General features: G+C 45.0%; 1 protein-coding gene across 1 annotated transcript; it reads left to right on the forward strand.

Moving 5' to 3' along the window:
- Window positions 1-4536: 4536 nt before the first annotated feature.
- PLBD2 (phospholipase B domain containing 2) lies at window positions 4537-23921 on the forward strand. The gene is made up of 12 exons (XM_054996659.1): window positions 4537-4791; window positions 7121-7214; window positions 7812-7970; window positions 8780-8880; window positions 10402-10616; window positions 11652-11746; window positions 13252-13412; window positions 15357-15452; window positions 16562-16633; window positions 17888-18040; window positions 18282-18444; window positions 21214-23921. The coding sequence occupies exons 1-12, from the start codon at window positions 4574-4576 to the stop codon at window positions 21379-21381; spliced, it is 1695 nt and encodes a 564-aa protein (XP_054852634.1). The 5' UTR covers window positions 4537-4573; the 3' UTR covers window positions 21382-23921.
- The last annotated feature ends 590 nt before the right edge of the window (window positions 23922-24511 follow it).

Raw genomic sequence — 24511 nt, forward strand, 5'->3', positions numbered from 1 at the left:
CGAAGAAGTCACAACTCCGCCTTCGCTTGCCAGCTCAGCCCCTTCCCGCTACAGCGGCTTAAAGGGCCACCGTGCCATTTCCCTGAGCAGGCCTGCGGCTCTGATTTGTACCGCCTTTAAAAGTTCCTCCTTCATTGCAACAAATGAAATCCTTCCGACCTGCCCTGTGTCTCCAAGGTGCCACGCGAAGACGCCGGTTCTGCAACAGCCTCCCGTGGCGGCTCCTCTGGAATTTGCCATTTCTAGAGAACATGACGCAACGATAAACGCGAGCCAGTCATTCGCAAGCATGTTCTTCTTGGCTCTGATGATGTAGATCTCCCGGGACATTTTGAAGAATCGCACATCTGTTTTGCATGGACTCACAGGAAGAGAAACACGCTGGAAGCAAGATGTGGCAGCGGCCGGTTGCAATGCAGACCGACGAGGAAGCGCCAAGTGAATCGGGGAGGGAGGGAGGCCAGGCCCAAGCAAGGCTGTGGCTAGTATTCCTCTCAAGGGAGGGGTCCGATTTCCAAGCAGAAGCAGACCCTCCTCATCCAACCTTTAGGTGTACATGGGGAACACTGTGACATCAGTCTTGCCCTCACTCTACCATGAAGCTTACTGGGAGACCTTGGACCACCAGGACTCTCTCCATGTCAGCTACTTCACAGGGTTCTTAGGGGGCTCAGATGTGGAAGGGGAAGCATGTACATTGCTTTGTGCTCCCAGGAAGAAAAAGAGTGATAAAAACGATCTAGAGATTCCCCAGCTTGGTCAGGGAGGATTCAGCCTGATCCATTCTTCCTTTTAAACCAGAAATGTACCCCCAAACAAGTGCTTGTTCTTAAAAAAAAAAAAACCCAATAGGGGAGTTTTTCACTCTCCTTGGATAATAAGCAAGAATCTTAAAGGCTACTTATATTTGAACAAAGGAGTTTCCAAGAGAGTCCATAGCATGAAGCTGCTGAGATTCATCTGCAGATTATTTATTTATTTACAAAATGTCTATGCTGCCTCTCCAGATACCTGATTCAAGGGGCATTACCAAGTATCTGTCTATCTATCTATCATCATCATCATCTTCAATTTCTATTCCACCCTCCCTGCACTAGCAGGCTCAGGGCGGATTACATTCATACACTTTCCATGAGTTATGGTCACTGTTGCCAAACATAATAATAAAACAAAACACTATAACACTTGTTAACAATGTTTTTTTAAAAAAAATCCCAGCTAGAGCATAAAACACTGAGCAAATTTGTCTCCAAAAACAGTTCTCAGGCTAGAAGCAAGCTAGACCATTGAAATCAATGTGCTTCAAAGAATATAACTCTCCTATTGCTCTGTTAGGCTCTATAGACACTGGGAGTAGTTAGTCTGCTAAAGAAATTAAGAAATGCACACTATTCTGCTGGCTGTACCAATGTATCACCAAATGGAATGGTCCACAACCAGTCTGATGGGATTCTTTTGATTGAATCTTTTTTTCATGTGTGTTTTGCATAGCAATGCAGTACCCCTATCTCTTGAGATAGCTTCATGATTCATAAGTCACTCCCATTGTCCCCAGGAAAGCCACTACCAGTCACTGTAAGAGAACATTGAGTGAAAGTTAGTTGGTTACTTGCTAGAGAACTGGTAAGAATGTGGTCAAAGTAGTACCTTCTCCTTCATTCCCTCCCCCCACCAAAACAGCCCTCGGTCTGAGGCAGCTTTGTATATTCAGTCTTGGAAGATATTTGGCATTTGGCTAAGAGAACAAGCTACAATCAGGGTGGTCTCCTGTTCAAACTCACTCGATGGCCTAAGGCAAGCCATTCTGTCTCAGACTGTTCCTCCTCGCATTGCTTTGCAATATGGAGATAATAAAACTGCCCTGCTTTCCAGGGCTGTTGTGAGCACCACCAGATGATGGTTTGTGAAATACTTTCAACCTACAGAGTGCTATATAAATACTTAACAACAATGACCCAAATAAGGAGGCCAGGCTCCTGTACAAAAAAAAGTTATCCAGTTGTGTTTTGCCAGTCCCTTTTCCATTCTGCACCCCTCTCTGACGGCATAACAGCACTTGTGGGACAGCAGGGGCTTATCACTTGGCTCCTGACATAAGAGACTTAAGAGATTAACGGGTCAATACAGCATCTTGTTAAATTGCTCTCCAGTTGTCATGTGCTGAGACTGAACCCAGCCACCGAGGGCGTTGGGTTCATGCCGTAGAGAATCGCTTGTTGTGTTCAGGAAACTTCAAGACCGATTCGCTGGAGGAGCAGACGAGGCCTCTCGATGGCTCAGGAGCTGTGTAGCAAATAAACAAAAAGTCCTTTGGCAGGATCAAGGCAGGGTCTGCAAGTGCAGCTGTCCTTTGAAAGCCACATTGTTTGCTCCCTGCATGGGGACATCAAAACTTGGGTGGGTCAAGAAATCTCTCTCTACAAGCTGCATGCCTGGCCCTTGAAGAAAAGGCACTTCTTTCTTAAAACTCTTTCCATGGGGTATGGTCACTGTTGCCAAATATCAGGACTGGCTCCAGGTTTAGGGGGCCCTGGGCAGACCGTGCTCAGGGACTCCCATGTCTACTACTAGGCTTCCCTTCTTGCCCTTCCACCTGCCTGTGCCGCCTTCCTTTGCCAACTTCTACCACCTGCAGTCACAGCTGCTCACACAGTGCCTGCACGTCTTTTCCCCAATGGTGCCAGGTGGTGGGTGCAGCTAAGAATGCTGCTGCCATGGCAGTGCTTTTTGCACCACCCACATGCCCACTCTCCAGCAGCACTGGCAGCTTATGCAGCTGGGACCAGAGGTGACAAGGCACTCACAAGCAGGCAGTGGACGTGCAGGCACCAGAGGAAGTACATGAGTAGGGTCAGCAGCAGTGGGGCCCATCAGAAGCCACAGGTCCTGGCAGCTGCCCCACCTTGCCATGTGCTGATGCCAGCCTTGACAAATTCTTTTCTCTGTGTGTGTGTGTGTGTGTGTGTATAGTCACTACCTCAAAACCACTTTATTCAGACAATTTTCAGAAAATTTCTTGATGTTTTCTGTGTGTATAATTGAATTTGTTAGTTATGTATAACAATGGCTTAAAAATTATGTTTCTGATGTGATGTATTATGATAGCTTCACTATTATAAAGATTTTTATATTATTATTTTTTATCATTGTATAAGAAATGTTGGATTTATAAGTTATTTAACTTTTTTTTTGCTTTCGTTTATACACTGTGGTCTCTCAGTGTATTTTGTTTGGAGAGATGTCAATCAGCAGGTGGTGCCTGCCAACGCCAAGGCAAATATCCTTGCAAGCCACATAAAAGTTACACACCCTGAAGTCTAAATGCTGGAGACAGACAAACCTCCCAGCCTTGCCTTGTTTGTGATCATGGTTGGCAGATACTGAAAACAGGCTGTTGGCGTCGGTGGACCTGCTGGGTCAGATCCAGAAAGTCCTGATATTTGCCACAATTGTTAAGAATGCAGCATCCATGTAAAGAGATGATGTATCTCTGAAGATGTACCTCTGCTGAGGCCCAAACCCTGTGAAAGATGGCCAGCATTCCTTCGTCCTTACTTCAAGAGGTACAATGGCCATCCAGAAACATCTGGCCCTTGTTTTTAAAAACAAAATACAGTCCTAGGTGAATTTGCTCAGCCAGACCCTGAAAGGCATTTCTTATGAGAAAAAATGATAAAGAAATCAAACCTCCATGTACAAAGACAATATACCTCTGAAGTCCAGGGGGGGGGGAATTGACAGAGGAGGATGCTTCTCTTCACTTTCATGCCCTCCTTGTGACTGCTCAGAGAGGCATCTAGCCAGGTGTTCTTGAAAACGGTTTGTTGGAGCAGATAGGGGACATAAGAGTAGCCACCCCGGATGAAATCCAAAAGCCTATCTAACCCAACAACAAACAGTTAAGGAAGGCCACAAAAAGGACCTGCCAAGCAGTTAAATCCAGCAGGCCGCATTTTGATTTTTGCATTCTTAGACACTAGCGATCGTTAGTAATGGATCCTCCATGCACAGGGACAGTATATCTCCGCAGACCAAATGCTACACGGGCAGGCAAGGAAAGTTACCTTGGTAACTTTCAGATCTGGGAAGGATGCCTTTGGCTGGCGTGTTGCAAAGAAAAGGCTCTGCTGCAGAAATGGCTAGACTTGAAGGGCCAGCCAGGCTTGCCAACTCCGGGTTGAAAAATTCCTGGAGATTTGAGGGGCGGAGCCTAGGGAGGGCAAGGTTTGAAAAACGGAGGGAGTTCAGTGAGCTGTAATGCCATACAGTCAACCCTCCAAAGCAGCCATTTTGTCCAGGGGAACTGATCTCTGTGTCTGGAGATCAGCTGTAATTCCCCACCTGGAGGATGGCAAGCCGGATCCGATTCATCAAGCGAGACCGTAAACGTTGCTCTGTTGTATGTAAGCAAAGGCTGTGCAGGAGGCCGGGACTCCCTCTCGGGGACGTCGCCTGCGCAGCAACCGCCTCGCCCGGGCTCCTCCTCCGGCTGCATCAGCGCCTCACGTGGGTCCTCAGCGGAGGCTGGACGGTCAGCAGTCCTGGTTGGACCCGCCGGGCGCTTGCAGCTTCCATGGCGGCGGCGTCGCTGCTCCCGCGGCTGCTGTTGCTCGCCTTGCCGGGCTTCTTGCCGGCTGTGCTCTCGCTTCCCTTCCCGAGCGCCGGCTCGGAGCCCACGCACAGCTGCTCGGTGTTGCTGGACCCGGTCTCGGGGCAGCTGAGGGTGGAAAACGGCTGGGATCCCGCAGCGGTCGCTCAGGCCAACCTCACTGACAGCATTCGGAGCACTGGGTAGGTGGAGGGTGGGGGATTGCGCAACTCGGGGTGGCAGGGCCTCGGATAGGTTGCCAGCCTCCAGGCGAGACACGGAGACCTCACGGAATTAGAATGGATCTCCAAGCGAAAGAGATCCGCTCCCCTAGAGGAAATGGCTGCTTCAGAGGATGGATTCAGTGGCATTATACCCCCCCCCTGTGGTCCCTCTCCGTGCCAACCTTGCCCTCCCCAGGCACCACCCTTAAAAATCTCCAGGTATTTCCCAACCCCGAGTTGGCAATCCTACCACACTTCCTTGAGAGCAAGCCTTTTATGAACAGAGGCACTTAGAACCAAAGCATAAACTTTCATGTTTCAAAGCTCCTTTCATCAGATTTATGAGAAGTACACTCATCACATGTGCCACAGAATGGAGGGGATGTGACAAACACAGGATAGTTCAAAACAAGATCCAGTCCAAAGAGTAAATCAGTTCACTCAGAGTGTAAACGAGATACTCCTGTTTTTGGATTGGCAAAATGTAAAATACAGTATGGGATGACCTGAGATACGATAGAAAGTTATAACTTAAGTCATTAACATCTGAAAGGAGTGATTACTTCATTAATGTCAATTACTTAAGTTATAAGGTTTGGTTGCAGCTCGGATAGACGTCTTTCGTTATCATGTACTGTGTAAGTGAAGGTGCTGTCAAGTCACAATTGACGTATGACAACCCAAGAGGAGTTTTCAAGGCAAAAGACAGAGGTGGTTTGCCATTGCCAGCCACAACGTGGACTTCCTAGGTCATGTCTCATCCAAGTACCAACTGGGGTTGACTATGCTCAGCTTCCAGTTCTGACGAGAACAGGTTAGCCTGGGTCATCCAGGACCTACGACCTAATCTTTTTAAAGAGGGGATGCCAGGGGTTGAACCTGGCATCTTTAGGATGTAAAGCACATTGAGGCACAGCTTGTTTCGTCTTGTGTTAGGTTTTTATGTTTTGCCTAACAACAGTTGTGTCTTACATGCTGAATTTTTTGTATTGGATCTTGTTTTGAACCAGCTTTTTTGTACCACCACCCCTTTTGTCATGTGTATAAATTGGTCTGCTGGTCGTATTCCTAATACATCTGATGAAGTGAGCTTTGGCTAATGAAATCTTATGCGGGAATCAATAAATTTTGTTAAGTCTCTAAGGTGCCACTGGACCCTAGCTTTATTCTGCTGCTGCAGACTAATATGAGCATGTGACTGAAATTACTAATAGTACAGTATTTATATAACATTTATTAGTGTTTAGAGAACTTCATGTATATTATCACTGTAATCCTCACAACAGCCTTGTAAGGTAGGTCAGTATTACTCCCGTACTGCAGATGGGGAAACTTAAAATCACTTTTCTAAGAATGCCTAGCAAATTCATAGCAGAGGCAAGGTTTGAACTGAGAACTTCTTTCTTCCAGCTCAGGCAGATGATGTCTGAGCCTCTTTACATGGAAGTAAATCACTCAGTCAAATAGGGTTTTCTCCCAGGTAAATATGTATAGAAATGCAACCTTCATTGTCTTGCACTGCAGTTTTCAGAACCATCTGAGACCAGGAGGAACACCTATCTCTGTTCCCAAAGCTTATTAATATTTTCATGCCCTAGGATTAACCTCTGATGTTGAAAAACTGGTTCTGAGCTCTAGTTCAAAGGCAGATCTGATGGAAAGGGTGCCCAGTTAAGCCAGTATATTTTCTGCAATTTTTTATGACCCAGCACTTCCATGTCAACTGGGTGTTCAGAAAGCCTGCCTGTATTTATATGGTTGTAATATCACAGCAGCTGATTCTGCATAATAAAACGGGGGGTGCAACTGAGTTCTTGCCCACCGTGGGCTGGGTTCCTGTCTTTCTGCTCCAGTCTCTGGGCTCAATTTGAACATTAAGTAATAATTTCAGTTTCCAGGCACAGCCTGGTAAATTGTCTAGTTATGTTGGTAAATCTGAGCATGCACAGATATGGAATTATGGGGATGATTAGAAACTTTTATACTGAGGACTAGAAACATAAAACTGATGTAAGCATGAGATTAAATAGGACAAGCATGTTACAGAAAAAAGTTTGTTGCGTATTTGAAATTAGAAGAATCTTGTACAATCATTTGTTTGAATTATGTGAGTTTGTTTGAAATGCATTTAAAGAACAACTTCGTTGTAGCACTTCCCTTTGATATGTATTTTCCTTTATTAAAATCAAATAACACTGATTAAAAAGTAATATGCAAGCTTGATAAGAAAGCCCTAGTGTTGGGGGATAACTGGTGTGTGCCTTTTTGACTGGGCCTCTTTTTGTTTGCCCTCTGCTCTTTTCGGCAGATGGTCCTTCTTGGAACTGGCCACCAGTGAGAAGTATAATGACAGTCTCCAGGCCTATGCAGCAGGGGTGGCTGAAGCTGCAGTGTCTGAGCAGGTACGGGTCAGGACACAGCATAAGAACCAGTCTATTGCAAGAACCTTGGCTCTCCTCCCCTTTTCTCCCTGCATTTGAACTTTCCCCAGCTGTTCCTTTCCTGTTACTTCAGCCACATGTAGGAGAAGAGAAAATCTTAGGACATGATACAGGCCACAGACTTGGTTTTCAGTGGTGAAACTTATTAAGGACTAAGAAATGTAAAATGGTCTCTGAACATGTGCAGAGAGACAGTCCCTGTTCACTAGAGCAGTGCAGAGTCTTTGTTTACTGCTCTGGATAAGATACAAGTGCATCAGAACAGATCGCTAGTGGTGAGCCACAACTGGAAAAGATTTGAGGGCATATCTTGAGATTTTTGCAACGCTGTTAATTTTAACAATACATAAGTTTCCTTCAGCCTAATTTGTCATTATCTTTCTGTGGTTGCAACTTATTATGCTTAAAAAGAGTGCACACAGAAAAAGAAGATGAACATAGATAGGACCAAACCCTGGGACTATATCTTAACCCAAGGATTTCCTCCATTTCTTAAAATACTTTTGCATTTTTACAAAGCAGCTTCATTAACTTCCCTCCCTGCCCTGTACATTCCAGCTCATATACATGCACTGGATGAACACCATGGTGGGCTATTGTGGCCCCTTCACGTACCAAACTGACTACTGTGAGAAACTGAAGAGCTATATTGAAGCTAACCTGGCCTGGATGGAGCAGCAGATGGAGACCCAGCAAGATTCGGCATTCTGGCATCAGGTGAGCAGGAGGAGATTCTGCTATGTGTCTGTTCATTTGTTGGCTCACATCCTCATGCAAGATAAATCTAATAAAAACTTAACATTTTAAGAAGTATCAACATGTCCAGAGAAAGTTCAACACTACTTCAGAAGCCTTCTCCATAAACATTGTGCCACTCCATTCAAACATTCAAAAGCTTAATTAAAAAGAAAATACCTTTGCTATCCTGACAAAACCAAATCGCTTGCCTCATTTCTACAGCCAGCTGATTTCATAAGGCAGGTGCAATCATCAAAAAGACCTGTTTTTTAGTCACTGATCTAACTTGGCAGTCAGGATCACCTGTCAAGATTGCTCAGTTGATTTTGAAAGGTGTGCGGGCTCCTATGAAAAGAGGCAGTCCTTCACCTGTGTCTAAACGCCATCTCTCCACACTCTGTGGCCTCGATCCAAATCAGGATCCCCCGTGTGCCTGGGAAGCATGGAACTTGGTGCCTCTCCACTCAGCCCAAGAACATCCCTAAGGAAAACATAATGTTCAATTAAGAGCTTAATGATGGGAAATGGGCAATTTAAAATACATATTTTGGTTGAATGAATAAGACTGCAAGCATTATTAATCAGCTAAGCACAGGATGCAGCATGCTTATGCAGTTCCATTCATTTCACTGAGAGTTGAACTTTCTGGAGCATGCTTATCAGTGGGGGAACAATTTGGATTGTCTGTCTCTGGCACCAGTGGCCTGGGTCAGTCCTGTGAGGGCGCTCTCTGCCATCTTTAATGTTTGGATCTGTAAGTGCTCCTATATGTCCATCCACGCTTTCAGATTCGTCTTGCCTTGCTGCAATTGAAAGGTCTTGAGGATGGTTACAACGGACGTGTGGCCTTCCCTTCTGGCAAGTTCTCCATCGCCCCCTTTGGCTTTCTGTGAGTCCCCTTCTTAGTGAGAAGAAAATTCACAGGTGCTTGGCCACATGGGGATGATGTTCACTGTAAATGTACTTTGTGAACGGGTCAAAGAAGTGCATCATATATTCCTCAGAGCTGGGGTGGGCTGCAGCTCCCTGTAGAGGTTATGTTTGGTAGCTAATTTGGGATGGTTGCTGCACGATTTTTGAAATGGCTCTCGGGCTACTCAACTTTGATTACTGGCATCTAAGAATGAAAAAAAATTAAATTCAAAAGCAGCAGGAATGAATGCTTTGTGGCGGTACTAAAATATAACAAAGCATTGCCAACTTTTGAGTCCCTCTGAGTGGAAAAAGTGGGGGAGGGAATGTGAAGAATATGTTTTAGATTATGAAGGAGAAGCACCCACACGATGCCTTAGAGAGCCAGTGTGGTTAGAGTGTCAGATTAGGATCTGGGAGGACCAGGGTTCGAATCCCCACTCTGCTGTGGAAGCTTGCTGGGTGAATTTGGGCCGGACACACACTATCTAATCTATCTCTCAGAGTTGTTATGAGGATAAAATGAAGAACAGGAAAATGGTGTAAGCTGCTTTGGATCTCCACTGGGGAGAAAGGCAGCGTATGAATAAAGCAAATACATATACCTTGAAACATATTTTTGTAAGCCCTGTCCCCATTTTCAAACAGAATATCCAGCCTGAAGAAGACATCTGTGGAACTTGAAAGCTTGCCCACTACTTTGTGGTGATTAGCTGGCCATAAAAAAGGACCAATGCTGCTGTTGCTTTTGGATTTATATTTCTACTGGACTAGCTGTTTGTGTCTTTTAGGAATTTTAAGTAACCTTCCTGAGCATTAGGTGGAAGAAGATTTCTCACCTAGAGCAAAAGGAATTGGGCAGTTTGAATGTAGGCAAAGAAGGGAGTGATCGAGTTTCTGTGCTAGTGGAGTTTGTATGCCAGCCAAATTTCATGTGTGTCTGGCCTGTCCCCCCCATTTTATGGTGTCATCTGTGGGCCAAGCTACACATGACGAATGACACTTGAACGGCAAGTGGATTGAGTGGAGGGCAAGTGAACAGGGAGAAATACACTTGCTGTTCAAGTGTCATTCGTCACTTGTAGCTTGGCCCTGAGATTCCTACACAATGAGCTTATGGCTTACCTTTCCTTTGATTAGAAGGATTGGGCTGCAAACTCTGTGCATAGCCAAAAGGCACTCTCCCCCTCCCACCGAGTTTCCAGAAAACTCAGACTACCTAAATAGCCACATCTATGAGTATTTAATTATTGGTAGAGAGTAGCCCTTCACATGACATATCTCTCTCAAATCCTAGTCTGATACTGTAACCACTATACATACTATTTTTTATAACTTGCTTCTTAAGAGAAGCCTTTGAGATTGCAGAATCTGTCTATCTCTGGTCAAGAGAATAGTCAACATCAATATATCCCACCAGTGTGTGATGGGAGAGAAGCTTTATTGTTGAGGAAGAGGGTAGGTCTCTTACTCAAAGCCTTTGGCTCTCTTCCACTAGTTTGTTCCAGTTGGGGGGCGATTTGGAAGACCTGGAAGCGGCCTTCAATAAATCCGACAGCCAGCGTGTCCTTGGTTCTGGCTCCTGCTCTGCCCTGATCAAGCTCTTACCCGGCAACCAGGACCTCCTAGTCTCCCATGACACGTGGAACAACTACCAGTCCATGCTGCGCATCATCAAAAAGTATACCTTGCCATTCCGGACTTCTGCTCAGAGTGAGTAGCAGGAAGAGGAGCAGGGTGGGGAAGTTGGTCCTTTTCCAATGGAGAATAGAAGTCAAGGCCAAAGATCCTTAATCCAGAGGCAGTAGGAAGGTCTAGACAGGTTGAAGTTTCCTCCTCACATTTGCAAAAAGATGGTGATACCTGAAAGGAAAGTTTAATCTGATAATCTTGAACCTAATGAAAGCTTGTGGAGCCGGATTGTGTTGCCACTAGTAGTGACGGCTGGAATCCAGGGAGCCAGTGTGGTATAGTAGTTTGAGTGCTAGACTAGGCCCACAAAGGCCTAGGTTCAAATCCACACTTGCTATGAAACTCACTGGGTGACTTTGGTTTAGCCGTTCTCTCTCAGTCTACCCCTACGTTACAGGGTTGTTCTGAGGGTAAAATGGAGGTTGGGAGAGAATTGTGTCTGTTACCCTGTGTGAAGGGCAGGATAATAATGTGCTAAATGGATAAATAAATCCTAAGAATGATGCTGCAGTGCTCCATCGCGAATCGCTTTGGAAGCTGAAGAGACTTTCAAAAGCAGTTTGTTATCTGAAGTCTTGGGGGAGGGTTGCTTTTTAAAAGAGGAAAAAGTCAGAAATCACATTGGGTGTGCCTTAGGGTTGCCAGCCTCCGGGTGGTAGCTGGAGATCTCCCGGAATTACAACTGATCTCCAGGCAACAGGGATCAGTTCCCCTGGAGAAAATGGCTACTATGAATGGTGAACTCTATGGCATTACACCTTGCTGAGGTCCCTCCCCTCCCCAAGCCCCATCCTCTCCAGGCTCCACCCCCAAAATCTCCAGGAATTTCCCAACCTGGACCTGGCAACCCTAGCGTACCTACATTTCTTTTTTGATTCTTGCTAATAAAATTTCTGTGTGCATACCACTGGCAGTTTTCAAGGTGCTTCATGGATCTCATGTACTGGGGTAAAAGCTGGGACAATAGAGATTTCATCCCATCCTTTGAGGCAGGAGCAGGGAATGTGTCTCGTTACCAGATGGCTGCTAATGGCAATTTCGAATTGGACCTTGCAGGTGACACTGTGATTCCCGGCTACACCCAGGCTTTCTCCTCATATCCAGGTGCCATTTTCTCTGGAGATGATTTCTACATCTTGAGTAGTAACTTGGTGAGTGGCGTCTTTCCTTGCCTCCCTTTGTGTACTGTCTTGGATGGGCTTTGGAGAGGCTTGTCCCTTGGGTTTGCAGTCGGCATTGAACTCAGGCTGAATTAGAGGACCATCTGCTGAGCCTTATTCTGGGGCCTACATCTCTGGCCTCCAAGGCTTTTGCTTTTCTTCTGCTAAAATTCCTGTAAAAAGAGTCAGTGCCTAATAATAATAGAACTTAGTACTTGCTGGTTCATGTACACTTTAAAGTTTACCAAGACAACAGCCTTTGGGGTTGGAAGGATAAACCACCTTGGTCACTTAGAGCCAAACTACAAGTGACGCCTGACACAGGTTGGACACTTGTGAGCTTCCCTCAAGTTTTGATGGGAAATGTAGGCAGCTTGGTGGAATGTTGGACAAGAGACAGTTGAAAAGTCCATTGGACAGCAGTCAGAGAGCCAAGCTGCAAGACCAGGATGCCTACATTTCCCATCAAATCTTGAGGGAAGCTGACAAGTGTCCAACCTGTGTCAGGCGTCACTTGTAGCTTGGCTCATAGATATGATTCTGAGGCAGCCAAGACAGTGATTGTTTAGTGCGTTCTGGACTGAGGTGAGATTTGAACTGAGGCCTTCCTGGTTCATGTTCCAGTTGATTCTACAGGGAAACTGTCATTTCCACTGATAGTGTGTTGGCCAGGGGGGAAAGTAGTCCCAGATTGCTCCCTCAGGAGTCCATAGTTCTTTTGGACAGGGGAGAATAAATTTCCACTGAATGATGGTGCAGCACCTCTACAGGGTCTTTATAACATGAACGTGGACTGGTCAAGTCACCAGGACTCAAGGAAGCAGAGCTTCAGCCCCCGGGTTTTGTGGTCTGTCATCCAGGCGTTAATTCTGCCAATCTGAGGTAGAATTGTTTTGACCTTTTCACCTCACCAAAATATTTTCCCATTGAAAAATGTGGAAGGCATCGACCTACTGTCAGTAGTCTGAGCCCAGGACTCCTCCATGTATTTCCGCTGAATTCCCTCTTTGCTAGAGCGTTGCAGAGAGAAACCAACTGGTCACACTTGTTTCTTTAAAACACTTATTTTGTTTCCCAGCCTCAGTGGCTTATAGATGATAAAAATATGTTAACAGTAAAATCCCAATTCACTCAAAGAAAAAGAAAAATGAGAACTAAACCAAAGCTACACTAAATACCAGACACAACAGGAAACTACAAAGAACCATATTTGTATCCATGAAATGCTTTAAAAATTCAAGAGTTGTACTTGGTACTTAAAAAGTATGAATTAACGCCAAGTAAATATTTCCGGGGAGGGTATTCCATAAGTGGGGTGCCACCACATAAAAGGCTGGTAATGTCCAGCCAAGCATAGAAAACCTAAACTCTAACACCCTGGTGCTTGTCAAGAGCCCTCTGAGGTAGAATTGTTTTGACCAGATGCCTGAAGGCCAACAGATGGCCCTGCTTGTGGAGGAAATGCCACAACCTGCTTAGAACTTTCTTCTCGGCAGGTGGCTCTGGAAACCACAATTGGGAACAGCAACAATGATTTGTGGAAGTATATCCAGCCCTCAGGCAGTGTTTTGGAATGGCTACGCAACATAGTGGCCAATCGACTGGCCACAAGCGGAGCAGAATGGGTACTCCTCTTCAAGCAGTTCAACAGCGGCACGTGAGTGAAGTGTTACACATGTATGTATGTGTGTGCATTGGTAACTGTGTGTGTGTGAGAGAGAGAGAGAGAGAAACACAAAGTGACTCTTTAGGGCCTCTGCTGAAGAACCATAAGATGGCTTTAGACCAGCCTGAAGCTTTTTTTTTAATGGTCGCTTTTTCACAGGCAGCCACACAGGGGCAGTCCAACACATTTTGTCTCTCCCAAGTGCCCTGTCCTGTGTCATCCTGGTGGGGTCCAAGATAGACTCTGGAGGCAACCCCAAGCAACCCCCTTTTGACCTGGGTCCAGGTGATGTAATGGGGGCAATGGACGATGAGCCACACCCCTTGCCACCCCTTTCACTGCTGCCCTCTACCAGTTTTTGTGCCCCAGGCAGCTGCTTGGCTCTCTTGCATGGTGAGCTGCCCCTTCTGCTGAGTAGCACAGGTTAGAAGGCGTTGGAATTCTGTGGTCTTGTGACTGTTATCTTAAGCTTCACCCTTTGTTGCCGTCAAGGTCCCGCACAGTATTTGCATATGCCATGCAGCCTATAACGAAGGCTGTGTCCATTCTATGCTGAGAAATATTTTTCCCCAGTCCGGTCCAAACTTCTGCACATAGAAAAGCTGAGTTCTGCATCTTGAGTTGATTCAGACACAGTTTTCAGCACATGTAAGGCGCTTCTGTTGGTGGAACAGAATGTTCTTGCCACCCCACTCCCGTTGTGACCCAGTGATCTCCCCAAAATGCTGCCCCTGGGGAACAGGGAATCCCCAGGAGCAGCATGAGAGGGACCTTCAAGAGAAAAGGGAAATTGGTGGAAATTATTCCACCCCTTCCATTAGCAGAAAATTTAGTCTGGATCCAACCTCCATCTAGATTACACAAATTTGCGTAGCTTTTATTTTGCATAATTCTGCAATGCTCCCTGTTTTGCCTAAGCTGGTTTTGCTAGTTGTGGGGAAGATCAGGGAGCTCTAGGAGGCTTTGAACCTTTCCCTCTAACCATCCCTGTGGCTTCCTACATGTAAGTGGATCTTATTCATATGCTTTCAAGTGCATCTTCTCAGCTGTCAAAACTGGGAAAGAAAAGGGTTCCTCATGAAACTGAATGCCCTTAGAAGTGCATTCTGCATTTTCTTGCTCTCCTGCAGAATCATGAAATATGCCTTGCCTTGCCTGTCACTTATCATACTGTAGTATTTCAATCTCTGATCAGCAGGTAGTTTGCTGGAAAGGAAATGGAATAGGAGTGGGCTGTAACTTGCTGCCAAATCCCGGCTTAGAACATAGGCAGATCAGAAATGGGAGATACGTGCAAATTGCAGAGTGGCTTTTCCAGTAGAAGTAAACAGATGATTCTTGTATATTTGGCCAGGGTGGGGGTGGGGGTGATGAATTTCAGTACCACTGGATGCCTGGGTGTATTTCTGCACTGAAAACTCTAAAGAGAAACTGAAATAGACATTTCTACTAAGAATGAAAAACTAAAAGAAAGAGAAGAAATAAGATGCCAGATATCAGGTAAGAGCAACATACACAAATCTAATACATATTATAACAGCTGGCATATTGAATCCTTTGACTGAACTAGATATGATCTGAATCAAGTCCTGGCACACAAGCAAACTTTATTTCAGGTCAGTAACAAATCTAGTACATATCATAACATCTGACATATTATTCTCGGGCTTGTACTAGACATGATCTGAATCGGGCCATGATGCACTAGTAGACTTTTTTTCATGATAGTAAAATTTGGCTGTGCCCCCCCACACCGCAGACCAAACAGATGCCATGTCTAGTTCAGCCTCCACACATCTCATGCCTGGCATCTGGTTTGGGGACTTTGGGCTGGGGTTAGGAGCTGCTCAGAATGACATTATCTTAGCTGCCGACTCCTAATTTGAATACATTGTGCTTCCGAGTTATTCACCTGTTGTCATTTTTTTGGTGCAGATACAATAACCAGTGGATGATTGTGGACTATAAGTCTTTCATCCCAGGCAAGTCCAGTCTCCAGGAGGGCGTGCTGACTGTCCTGGAACAGATCCCGTGAGTGATATGAAAGAGATCTGCTTTGCAAAATGGCCTACTTTGTTCCCCCACCCACCCCTTTAAGACCTTGGTCCCTCTTGCAGAGTTTTTGCTTTGATAATGGTGTTTTCCGTACAGTCGCTTTACAGTGTTTCAGAATCTATTCTGCTTCCCATATTCCCCAGAGTTCTGCACATGCAAGGATGTCATGGGAAGCAGAAACGAATTTTGTCCATCTTTTCCCCATTTTTTCCCCTGCACACATTCTTCAACTTTTTTGAAGCCATTGCCCAGTCACTACTGGAGTGTGTTATGTCCATGCAGAATCAAAAACTCCCATTCTGCTTTTCGTGCCTCCCTCTTCTTCCCTCTTCCTTTCCCCCAGGAGCTGATTGGTCTGTCTGCCAGTAACCACTCCTACCCCCCTCAGCTCTTTGAACTCTTTTTCTGCCATTTTTATCAGTAAAGTGAGGTAAGGGTCATAAGGCTGTTTCTGCATTCACTTCCCTCATCCCAAGTATGCACACACACTCTTTTTTTCAAAGCCAGGAACTAGTCCTATTGTTGCTGCTTATTCCCTGCTGGCTTTAAAAGCCAGGAAAGGGTTAAATGGTTGCCGGGAGGGAATGAAGCAGCAGCATTTTAACCCTTTCCTGGCTTGGCTTTAAAAAAATGAGAGTGGAACAAGCGTGAAAAGTACATTTTTTCCCAAGAACTCCACCACCAATTGCCTCTCCAGTGGGCACAGGACAGGCCAATCAGCCCAATCAGTAAATACAGGGATGGGGGGATGGGCTCCAACTCTGCAACATTACGACACATGAAAAATTAATAATAATAATAATAATGTCAGCTCCTCTACAAAATGCTGCTCCAAAAAGACACACATCAACTCTTCAGTAGACACCGAATTGCCTCGAGGTCATGCAGTGCAGAATGGTGGGACCCCAAGCCATTTCAGCTCCAATCAGATACTTCCTGACTCTCCATCTGTGGGGAGGTTGGGCTTTGCCACAGCACTCAGATGTGTATGCCAAAAAATTTCTAATTTTTTTTAAAATGGCTGTTTAAAAAATTGTACTGAAACCCAAATCATTTCCCCCGTTTTTCTTTTTCTCTCTCTCTAGTGGGATGATGATTGCAGATGACAAGACTCGGGAGCTATATCAGCAGGGTTACTGGGCAAGCTACAATGTGCCGTAAGCATCTCCTTAGCCCTCACCATCCCAGCCCCTTCCATTGAATGTTGCCTCTTCAGCTTTCTCAGAAGGAAAAATCACCTTTGCTTTCTGGGATGGAGGGCCACAGGGGCAGCGCAAGAGCTGTGAAACAGGCTTTGGAGGTCAGCAGCCTTTCCCCGTCCTGCCCTGTTCTCTCTGCCAAAGTTTGGTCTCATGCAGTGGCATCTTCAGCAGGTGTCCCTGGGATGCTCACGATTTCACTGAAATGCCAAATCAAATGACAAGTGTACAATGCTGGACGTGGATAAGAAAATATAATAGATATCATACCTTTTCATCTGGGGTTGGAAGTTTGGACCAGATTTACAGTACAATCCTAAACGGAGTTAGTTGTCTGGCTCCCTTAAAAGGCTATAAATCTTCTCAGGATTACAGTGTTAACCAAAATCTGATTGAACAAACCACCCCATCTTGTTTGTCACCAGCACCAGCATCCAGAGTTAAACTGCTGCCAAATATGGAGGTTCCATGTTACTGCTGTTATAGCTAGCAAGCATAAATAGAGGATGAAAATCCATCTTCAAAGATGGTGGCCATGGCAATATTTTGTGGTGATAATTTCTACCAAAGCTTATTTCATCTCCTTTTCTGTTACACCACGTTCCCTTTTCCTGCCGCGTCCATCCTCTCAGAGCATGCTGTCAGTCTTCCAGTCCTTATTCTTCACACCAGAACATCACAGACATTTCAGTCTGTTGGATGTTTTACTCAAAAATGTGAGAGCAGATACATGGGCTGAGGCTTTCTTACATGCACATTTATTTTCTGAGAATGGGGCTTAGATCACTGGTCTGGAGGTTGCTTTCTACCACACAGTGATTGTCTCATAGGCAAAGGGGATGGGGCAGAATGGGAACTGGAAGTCCTCCTCATTTCCTCTTGCCCAGTTTTGCAAAGTTTTGCCATTTTCCCTCAGTCTCTATTTCTTGATGAGGAAGGAGAAAAACTGTCCCTGCAAGGCTTGGTGGTAGTTTCGTGCTTCGCTTGCTATCTCAGATGGCTTTCCGCAGAGTACTTTAGCATCAAATCCTTCCAAAAATGCTGGTGGATATGTCTGAGCCCACCTATGAATGCATGCATATTTGGGTGTTTTGTTCTATGGATAGCTGCTGCATGCCACATTCAGATTCCAGCCTCAGCAATTCCGACCTCCGCTAAAGTGGAATGGAAGTCCTCCAGCCATATCTGAGTGACTTATTTCTCCACCTGTAGGTATTTTAAAGAGATTTTCAATGCCAGCGGCCTTCCTGAGCTGGTGAAGAAGTATGGCGACTGGTTCACCTATGATAAAAACCCCAGAGCCCAGATCTTCCGTCGCAACCAGACTCTCATAACAGACATGGACTCTATGATCCGTCTCATGAGGTGAGATATTTACTGTCTGCTGTGGGTTGGGCTTTACTTGTGGAGAGAATGTCCCCCTCTCCCATTCTTTTCTTGATTTTAGAAGGCTGGGTGAGGTGCAAGTACGGTGAGTGGGGCAATGCCTCCTTGGACCAAGAGATTAGGTGTTCATTTAGCATTTAATTGTGGCCACAAATTCACAGTTGCGTGAGGAACAGCACCCTCTTTCTCCATTCACGTCCTCTTTTTTATCTCCATGTAGATTCAACAACTTTTTAATGGATCCGCTGTCCCGGTGCCAAGAGTGCTACCCACAACAAAACGGGGAGAACTCGATTGCTGCCCGCTCGGATCTTAACCCTGCCAATGGCACATATCCCTTTGGGGCCTTGCGCCAGAGACCGCACGGGGGCACCGACATGAAGGTAAGGGACCATGCATGTGTGTTCATGAGAGATAACCTTAGAATTGCAGGCAGATTTTGTGTTGGGAGAAGTCAGTTTCAGTGTTGAGCAGGTTCTCTGGCTGGAAATGGACAACAGTTTACTATTAGCCTTTTGCCTGCTGCTTGAGGCATCTCATGCCTTCTTTATTCTTGCCTTCTGAAGAAATGTTACTTGTCTTGCAAGGGTGAGGGTTTTTTAAAATACTGCACTGTTGCTTTTGATAATGTTAGGTTTTAGGATTGCTGTTAATTCATTTAGTATGGTGGTTTTAAATTCTTTTTATTGTAAACGTTTTGCTATGATCTGGCACATCTGATTGTAGACCCTTTGAGAGTGCTTTCAATTCCCCTGACTTCTTTTTTGTGCCCTGTTGCTGCCCTGTTGGAAAGGTTTTTGAAACACTACCCTTGCCCGCTCTGTTTAACAGAGGCAAAGTGGGACAGTTGTACAAACCCTGATCTGTGCCATCCCTCATTTAAACCATCTTCAACCCTCTGACCGAATTCTAACATTGCACAAAACCATGGAATGCTAACTATACTTAGTGTGATTGTCGGAATGCAAGCTGCCCCACTACCTATGTTTAGTTAATAATGCCATCATAGGCAGAGTTATGCTCTTCTAAGCCTATTCATTTCAACGCTGTATTTCGGGTTGAGTGCTAAAGAATCAGTCCTGGTATGATGCTGTCACTTCCGGTTTGCACCGGAAGTGATGTCATCACACGGGGACAACAATCACATGCCCCCCTTCATCCAGCCTGCTTCCAAACAGTGGGCAGAGGACTTAGTCCTCTGAAAATTGCCTTCCATAAGGGAGAAATAATAAGCTTACTTAAGTAAAGGTAGGTAAAGGTGCAAGCACCTGTGCAAGCACCGAGTCATTACTGACCCATGGGGGACGTCGCACCACGACGTTTTCTTGGCAGACTTTTTACGGGGTGGTTTGCCATTGCCTTCCCCAGTCATCTACACTTTACCCCCAGGAAACTGAGTACTCATTTTACCGACCTCAGAAGGATGGAAGGCTGAGTCAACCTTGAGCTGGCTACCTGAACCTATCTTCCGCCGGGATCGAACTCAGGTCGTGAGCAGAGCTTGGGCTGCAGTACTGCAGCTTACCACTCCGCGCCACGGGGCAGTATTTGGGTCTGTCAAACCAAGACCTGGAGTTGATTAACCATCATTAGTTTCACTGCACTTTTGCATGGTGCAGGAACTCAAAATTCTCAGTTTAATCCTGGCTTCTTTCCTGACATCCCCCCCATATCATTCGTTGAAGCAAATGGGCATTGGAGTGATTGACTGTGAGCAGAATCCTGGTTTCACAAACTATCAATAAACCATAGGTTGGACCCATCCAGCTTTTCCCACTGAACCTCAGGTAATTCCCTACCTTGCTGCAGCCCACATCATACATGGCTTTTGTTCAAGCAGATCCCATGATGCCCAGCATGGCCTTTTGACTGGAGAGGGGATCTTCTCTTCCCTTTCTTTCACTAACAGGAAAAGTTTGCTACACTCAACCCATTGGTTTTGTGTGAACTGAGCCCATTATCAACCTTCAAAAAACAGGTATATTCTCAAGCATGTGGTTAATTAATGCTGAGGAACGAGGCTATTGTCATGCTGATGTTGAAGACAGTTTACTTTGGTGGCTTGGATAGGTGGCTAATTATGTTGGGTCTGGAGATGAGACAGCCAGGAAAACAATGCAAGTCTCCATCTTCAGCAGCATTCCAATCTTTTAGAGTCCTTGAAACATACATTTTTTAGATCCCATGAAGTGTTTTCTTGTGTTTTCAAGGTTATCTTTGCAGCTCCGAGGGCCTTGTTTTCTAAACAAAAGCTGCAATTACTCTGGCGGAAGCTGAGGCAGAATTCTGTGGCAGTAATGTGGCAAACGCACAGCCCTGCCTATCTGATTGCTTTTCTTGCCTCCAATACCCAGTGTCTCTTGTTTGACAGGTTTCTCCCTGACCTGCTTAGGTCTGTGCAGTCCAGGGGAGAAAGAGGGCAGCACCAATCTTCTGAACAGCAAACAAGAGGCAAACCTTGAAAGGCCCTAAACACAACAGTTCTTCTTCTTTGTCATTTTCTCATAAGTGTGTGTATGTGGGGCGGAGGAGGGGGGACTCAAGAGGAGGAAGACTGTATGATATTCACAACAAATCAGGCAAGAATATTGAGAGTGTTTCAGTTCAGGAGTTAAACAGAACTGTTTGGTTTTGCAGCTTTCTGAGGTTCAAAAGGAGAGCCAGTATATGATATATTGGTTAGTGTTACATAGAGTGGATCCAACCAGGTCTTCTAATGAAAAAGGAAGGAATGGTCCCTTTTGACCACCAAAGATTATGCTGTGGGTTGTGGTATCTACATGGACAGAAGGCCTCTGTAATGAGCGCAAAAGCCATGAGAGAAACGGAGAGAAATAGCTAGTTGGAGCCCCACCTTTGTCTAGGGTGGCTGTGACTCTGGTCCAATCACTCTTACCTCACAGGGTAGTTATGAGAGTAAAATGGTGTAAGGGAGAGCCACATGTGCAGCACAGAGTACCTTGGAGACCTAATGAGAAGTAAAACATGGCTATGTTCCTCACCATTTGTCTTGCCAAGCCGGAACACTCATCCATGTTCTGGCTTCCCTTTGGTTTCCACCTCTGTGGATCAAGGGGTTAAATTCTTCCGAGACAGGAAGCAGTAGGCCTGTGTTTGTTGGTGACCCCCCCCCTCTTTCTCTTCTCCCTCAGGTCACTTCCTTTGAGATGGCTAAGAACTACAGCTTCATCGCCACCAGTGGGCCCACCTGGGATTACCTCCCTCCATTCCAGTGGAGCACCTCCCCCTTCATCAATCTGCTACACATGGGTCATCCTGACCAGTGGAAATTCTCCCCCATCCAAGTCCGCTGGGGCTGATGCCCTGCTGGGGTTGGACTTTACTCATTACTCCGGGCTCTATGAGTGCAATACGAGCTGTTGTGGTGTAGCGGAGAAGTGGGTGCTGCACCCTTGACTGGCTCTCGTTGAAGGAATAATGGATGCACTGTTTTTTATTCTTGAAAGGGTGAGAGCATTTGATAACGATGGGACATAATCAGGGTTTGCTATGTACAGGGAAAGTAATGCAGAATGTGGTTTGAGGGTGCAGAATGCCTGAGAATCTTAGCTTTTTTTTAAAGGACAAGTTTCTAGCCTGTATTGACTACAAAGATAAGATTGATAATTTGTTGGCAAATGAAGATCTCAGAAACTAGAGAGGTGGCTGAATAAGATTCCCAGGGTGTGGAGCTACATCACCCATCTACCCCTTTGTTGTTCCCTATTTCTACCAAACCTGATCAGAGTTCTGGGCAGAGTTACACCCTTCAAAGTCCATTGAAATCAGCAGACGTAGAAAAGTGTAATTTAGGGTTGCACTGCAAATGAGAAGAATCCTACTGGTTAGCATAACCTACACAAATCACTGAATTCAGCATTGCTTGATGCAGAATTTTAATACTACTTAGATCAAATATGGTACATAAAAAAAATTGTTACCAATGAGAGATGTTCTCTTCTCCTTTCTCTTTCCTGATAAAAGAGAACAAGACGACACTTTCTGTCTTTGCTTTTCCTGTTTGGCTCTGCTACTGGTCCTGAACTTAAGAAGCTCCAGCAATATCCCTGAAAGTGGCATCCATTCAAGATTTCAAATCAATTTCTTGCCCCCGAAGGAGTAATCTTGTTGCAACTCCTATAATTGTATTGTAGTAAAGTATGCGGATTTAATCGCACAAGAAGCCCTGTTGTAGCAAGGTATGCAGATTTAAGGTCACGAGAAGCCTTGGAGATTCCAAGCTAGGGAATTCTCTCTTGAATGTGATTAACCAAAGATTTGAGTCCATATATGATGCAAACTTAAACTAATTTTAAGTTGGCTTAAATGTCATGGCTTCAGGAATCCTCCATTTAGAAATGCACAGTGCACACACAGGTACCAAATTTTCCAGAATACTTATGAAAAAAACCATAAGAGTTAGTTTTCTATTTCTAGTGCAGATAAGTCCATCTTTTCCTCCATTTAGTTTTTCCTGACCTGTTTAATTCTTCCTCATATCTTCACGTAACGTTTCCTCTTTGATTGTTGTGTGTGAGTTATGCTTCTCTGCATTTGTGCATGTATGAAAACAAACAAATTTTCCTGTTCACCTGAAAAGCAATCTCTAGGCTTGAAAGAAATATTTGCCCTTTCTAGAAATTATTTTGCCTCGTATTAGAGTTGCGTTTATTGTCCCTGTTGAGTGTCTGAGTTTAATTTTAAATGTTGTACTAAGCATGTGCAGAGTGCCTTTCTAGCAATTCTGAATAGCGTCCCCTCGAAATATCTGGGGTCAATAGGCAGAGTGTCTGGATGAAACCATATTCTAGCTTTGTTAGGTAGATCTGGATGCCAGCATCTTTTTAAAAAAATTGAATTGTTGGCTAAGGTCATTCTGTAAGACCTCAGGGTATGGGTTTGGAAGGAATGTTCCACTGATGATGATGTCAGTTTCTATCAATTCCTGACATTGGCAGGAAACTTCTCAGAGTGCTCACAGAGTCTTGTGGTCCTTTGCTGATTTCTGGGGCAAAGCAAATTTAAAAGGAAATTCAGCTAAACTGAAGGCCGCTTGGCAGTTCCCGTTGTTCTCATCTTTAATATATGGAGGAACCTGGGCTCGCTTTGCCTGCCCTTTAAGATACCCTCTCTATCCCAACCCCTTCCTCGCTTCTTTCTCTCCCGCTGAGCTCCTGTCTTATCTGTCCAGTGCAGACTGTAAGCCCTCTGAGAAGGATCATTTCCTGTGGTCTGTAGAGGGAAGACCATGCTGTCATTTTGTTAAGGCATTTTTATTCATGACACTTAACAAAGGCTGCTTCAGTAGTACACCTGCGTTATTTTAAAATGTGTCACTAAAAGCTGAAGGAGGGAGAGAGGTTTTCTGGCAAGCAGGTTATATAAGCAGGATATCCACGTTAAAGGGCCAGGGTTGGCTAAAGCTCCCTCTTAATCATATGTTTAGCAATATTCTGGGATTTGCCTCTTTAGAATGTGTGAATCAGACCTGCTTAGAGCACCTTTTGAACCTTTTTGGGTCTACTTGCATATGCAGGTGGAGGATGTGAGTGCAGAACAGAAAAGGGCCAATTTTCACTTGATCAAATGCTTTAGCCAGTGTGGGTTTTATATTCTAATTGTTGGAAGGAGAAATGCAAGAAAGCATTTATTCAAAATGTGTGCAATTATGTGGGCTGTTTGTGTCTTCCGCCTGCCTCCGGTCAAAGGGAAATGGATCCGGCTGGTGGCAGCCCAGGACCTTCCTTGTAAATCAGGGTATGGGTTCATTAGCTGTATGAAGGAATTTCTGTCTCTCATGTTAAAAAAAAATCAAAGAACACTTGATTTTTTCCCCTTAATAAATATCTAAACAAACTTGCCTATGTGAGTTGTGCTTCTAAACTGTATTTTCTCTCTTCAGTTAAAGGATTTTCTTGGGATAATCTAAATTTCCTGGATTTGATTTCATTTTTTAACAAAAAGAGTTGTTGAATATAAAGCCAATGCTATCTGTTGAAACAGGGACATCAGCCCAGAAAAAAAACCCTGGTTCTGTTTATTTGTGGCTGACTGACTCTCAGGACCATTGTTTCCAAAGAACTGAAGTATAAAAGCTGGTAAGAGGAGAAACAGCGGCCTGACATCCTTCCATCATGTCTGGACCTACCTCCAGTTGAGAGCTTCCTTTTTTTTTTTTTTTGTAAGCTACTTTGGGCTCCCATAGGGGTGAAAAGCGGGACAAGAAGTACACTGAATAGGTGAGGCCAGAAGTAGCCAGGCATTCTTCCTCAGGGCCAAGCTACAATGACGAATGACACAGGTTGGACACTTGTCAGCTTCCCTCAAGTTTTGATGGGAAATGTAGGCATCCTGGTCTTGCAGCTTGGCTCTCCGACTGCTGTCCAATGGATTTTTCAACTGTCACTTGTCCAACATTCCGCCAAGCTGCCTTCATTTCCCATCAAAACT

The sequence above is a fragment of the Eublepharis macularius genome, chromosome 13, assembly GCF_028583425.1.
Source record: "Eublepharis macularius isolate TG4126 chromosome 13, MPM_Emac_v1.0, whole genome shotgun sequence".
Taxonomy (NCBI): Eukaryota; Metazoa; Chordata; class Lepidosauria; order Squamata; family Eublepharidae; genus Eublepharis; species Eublepharis macularius.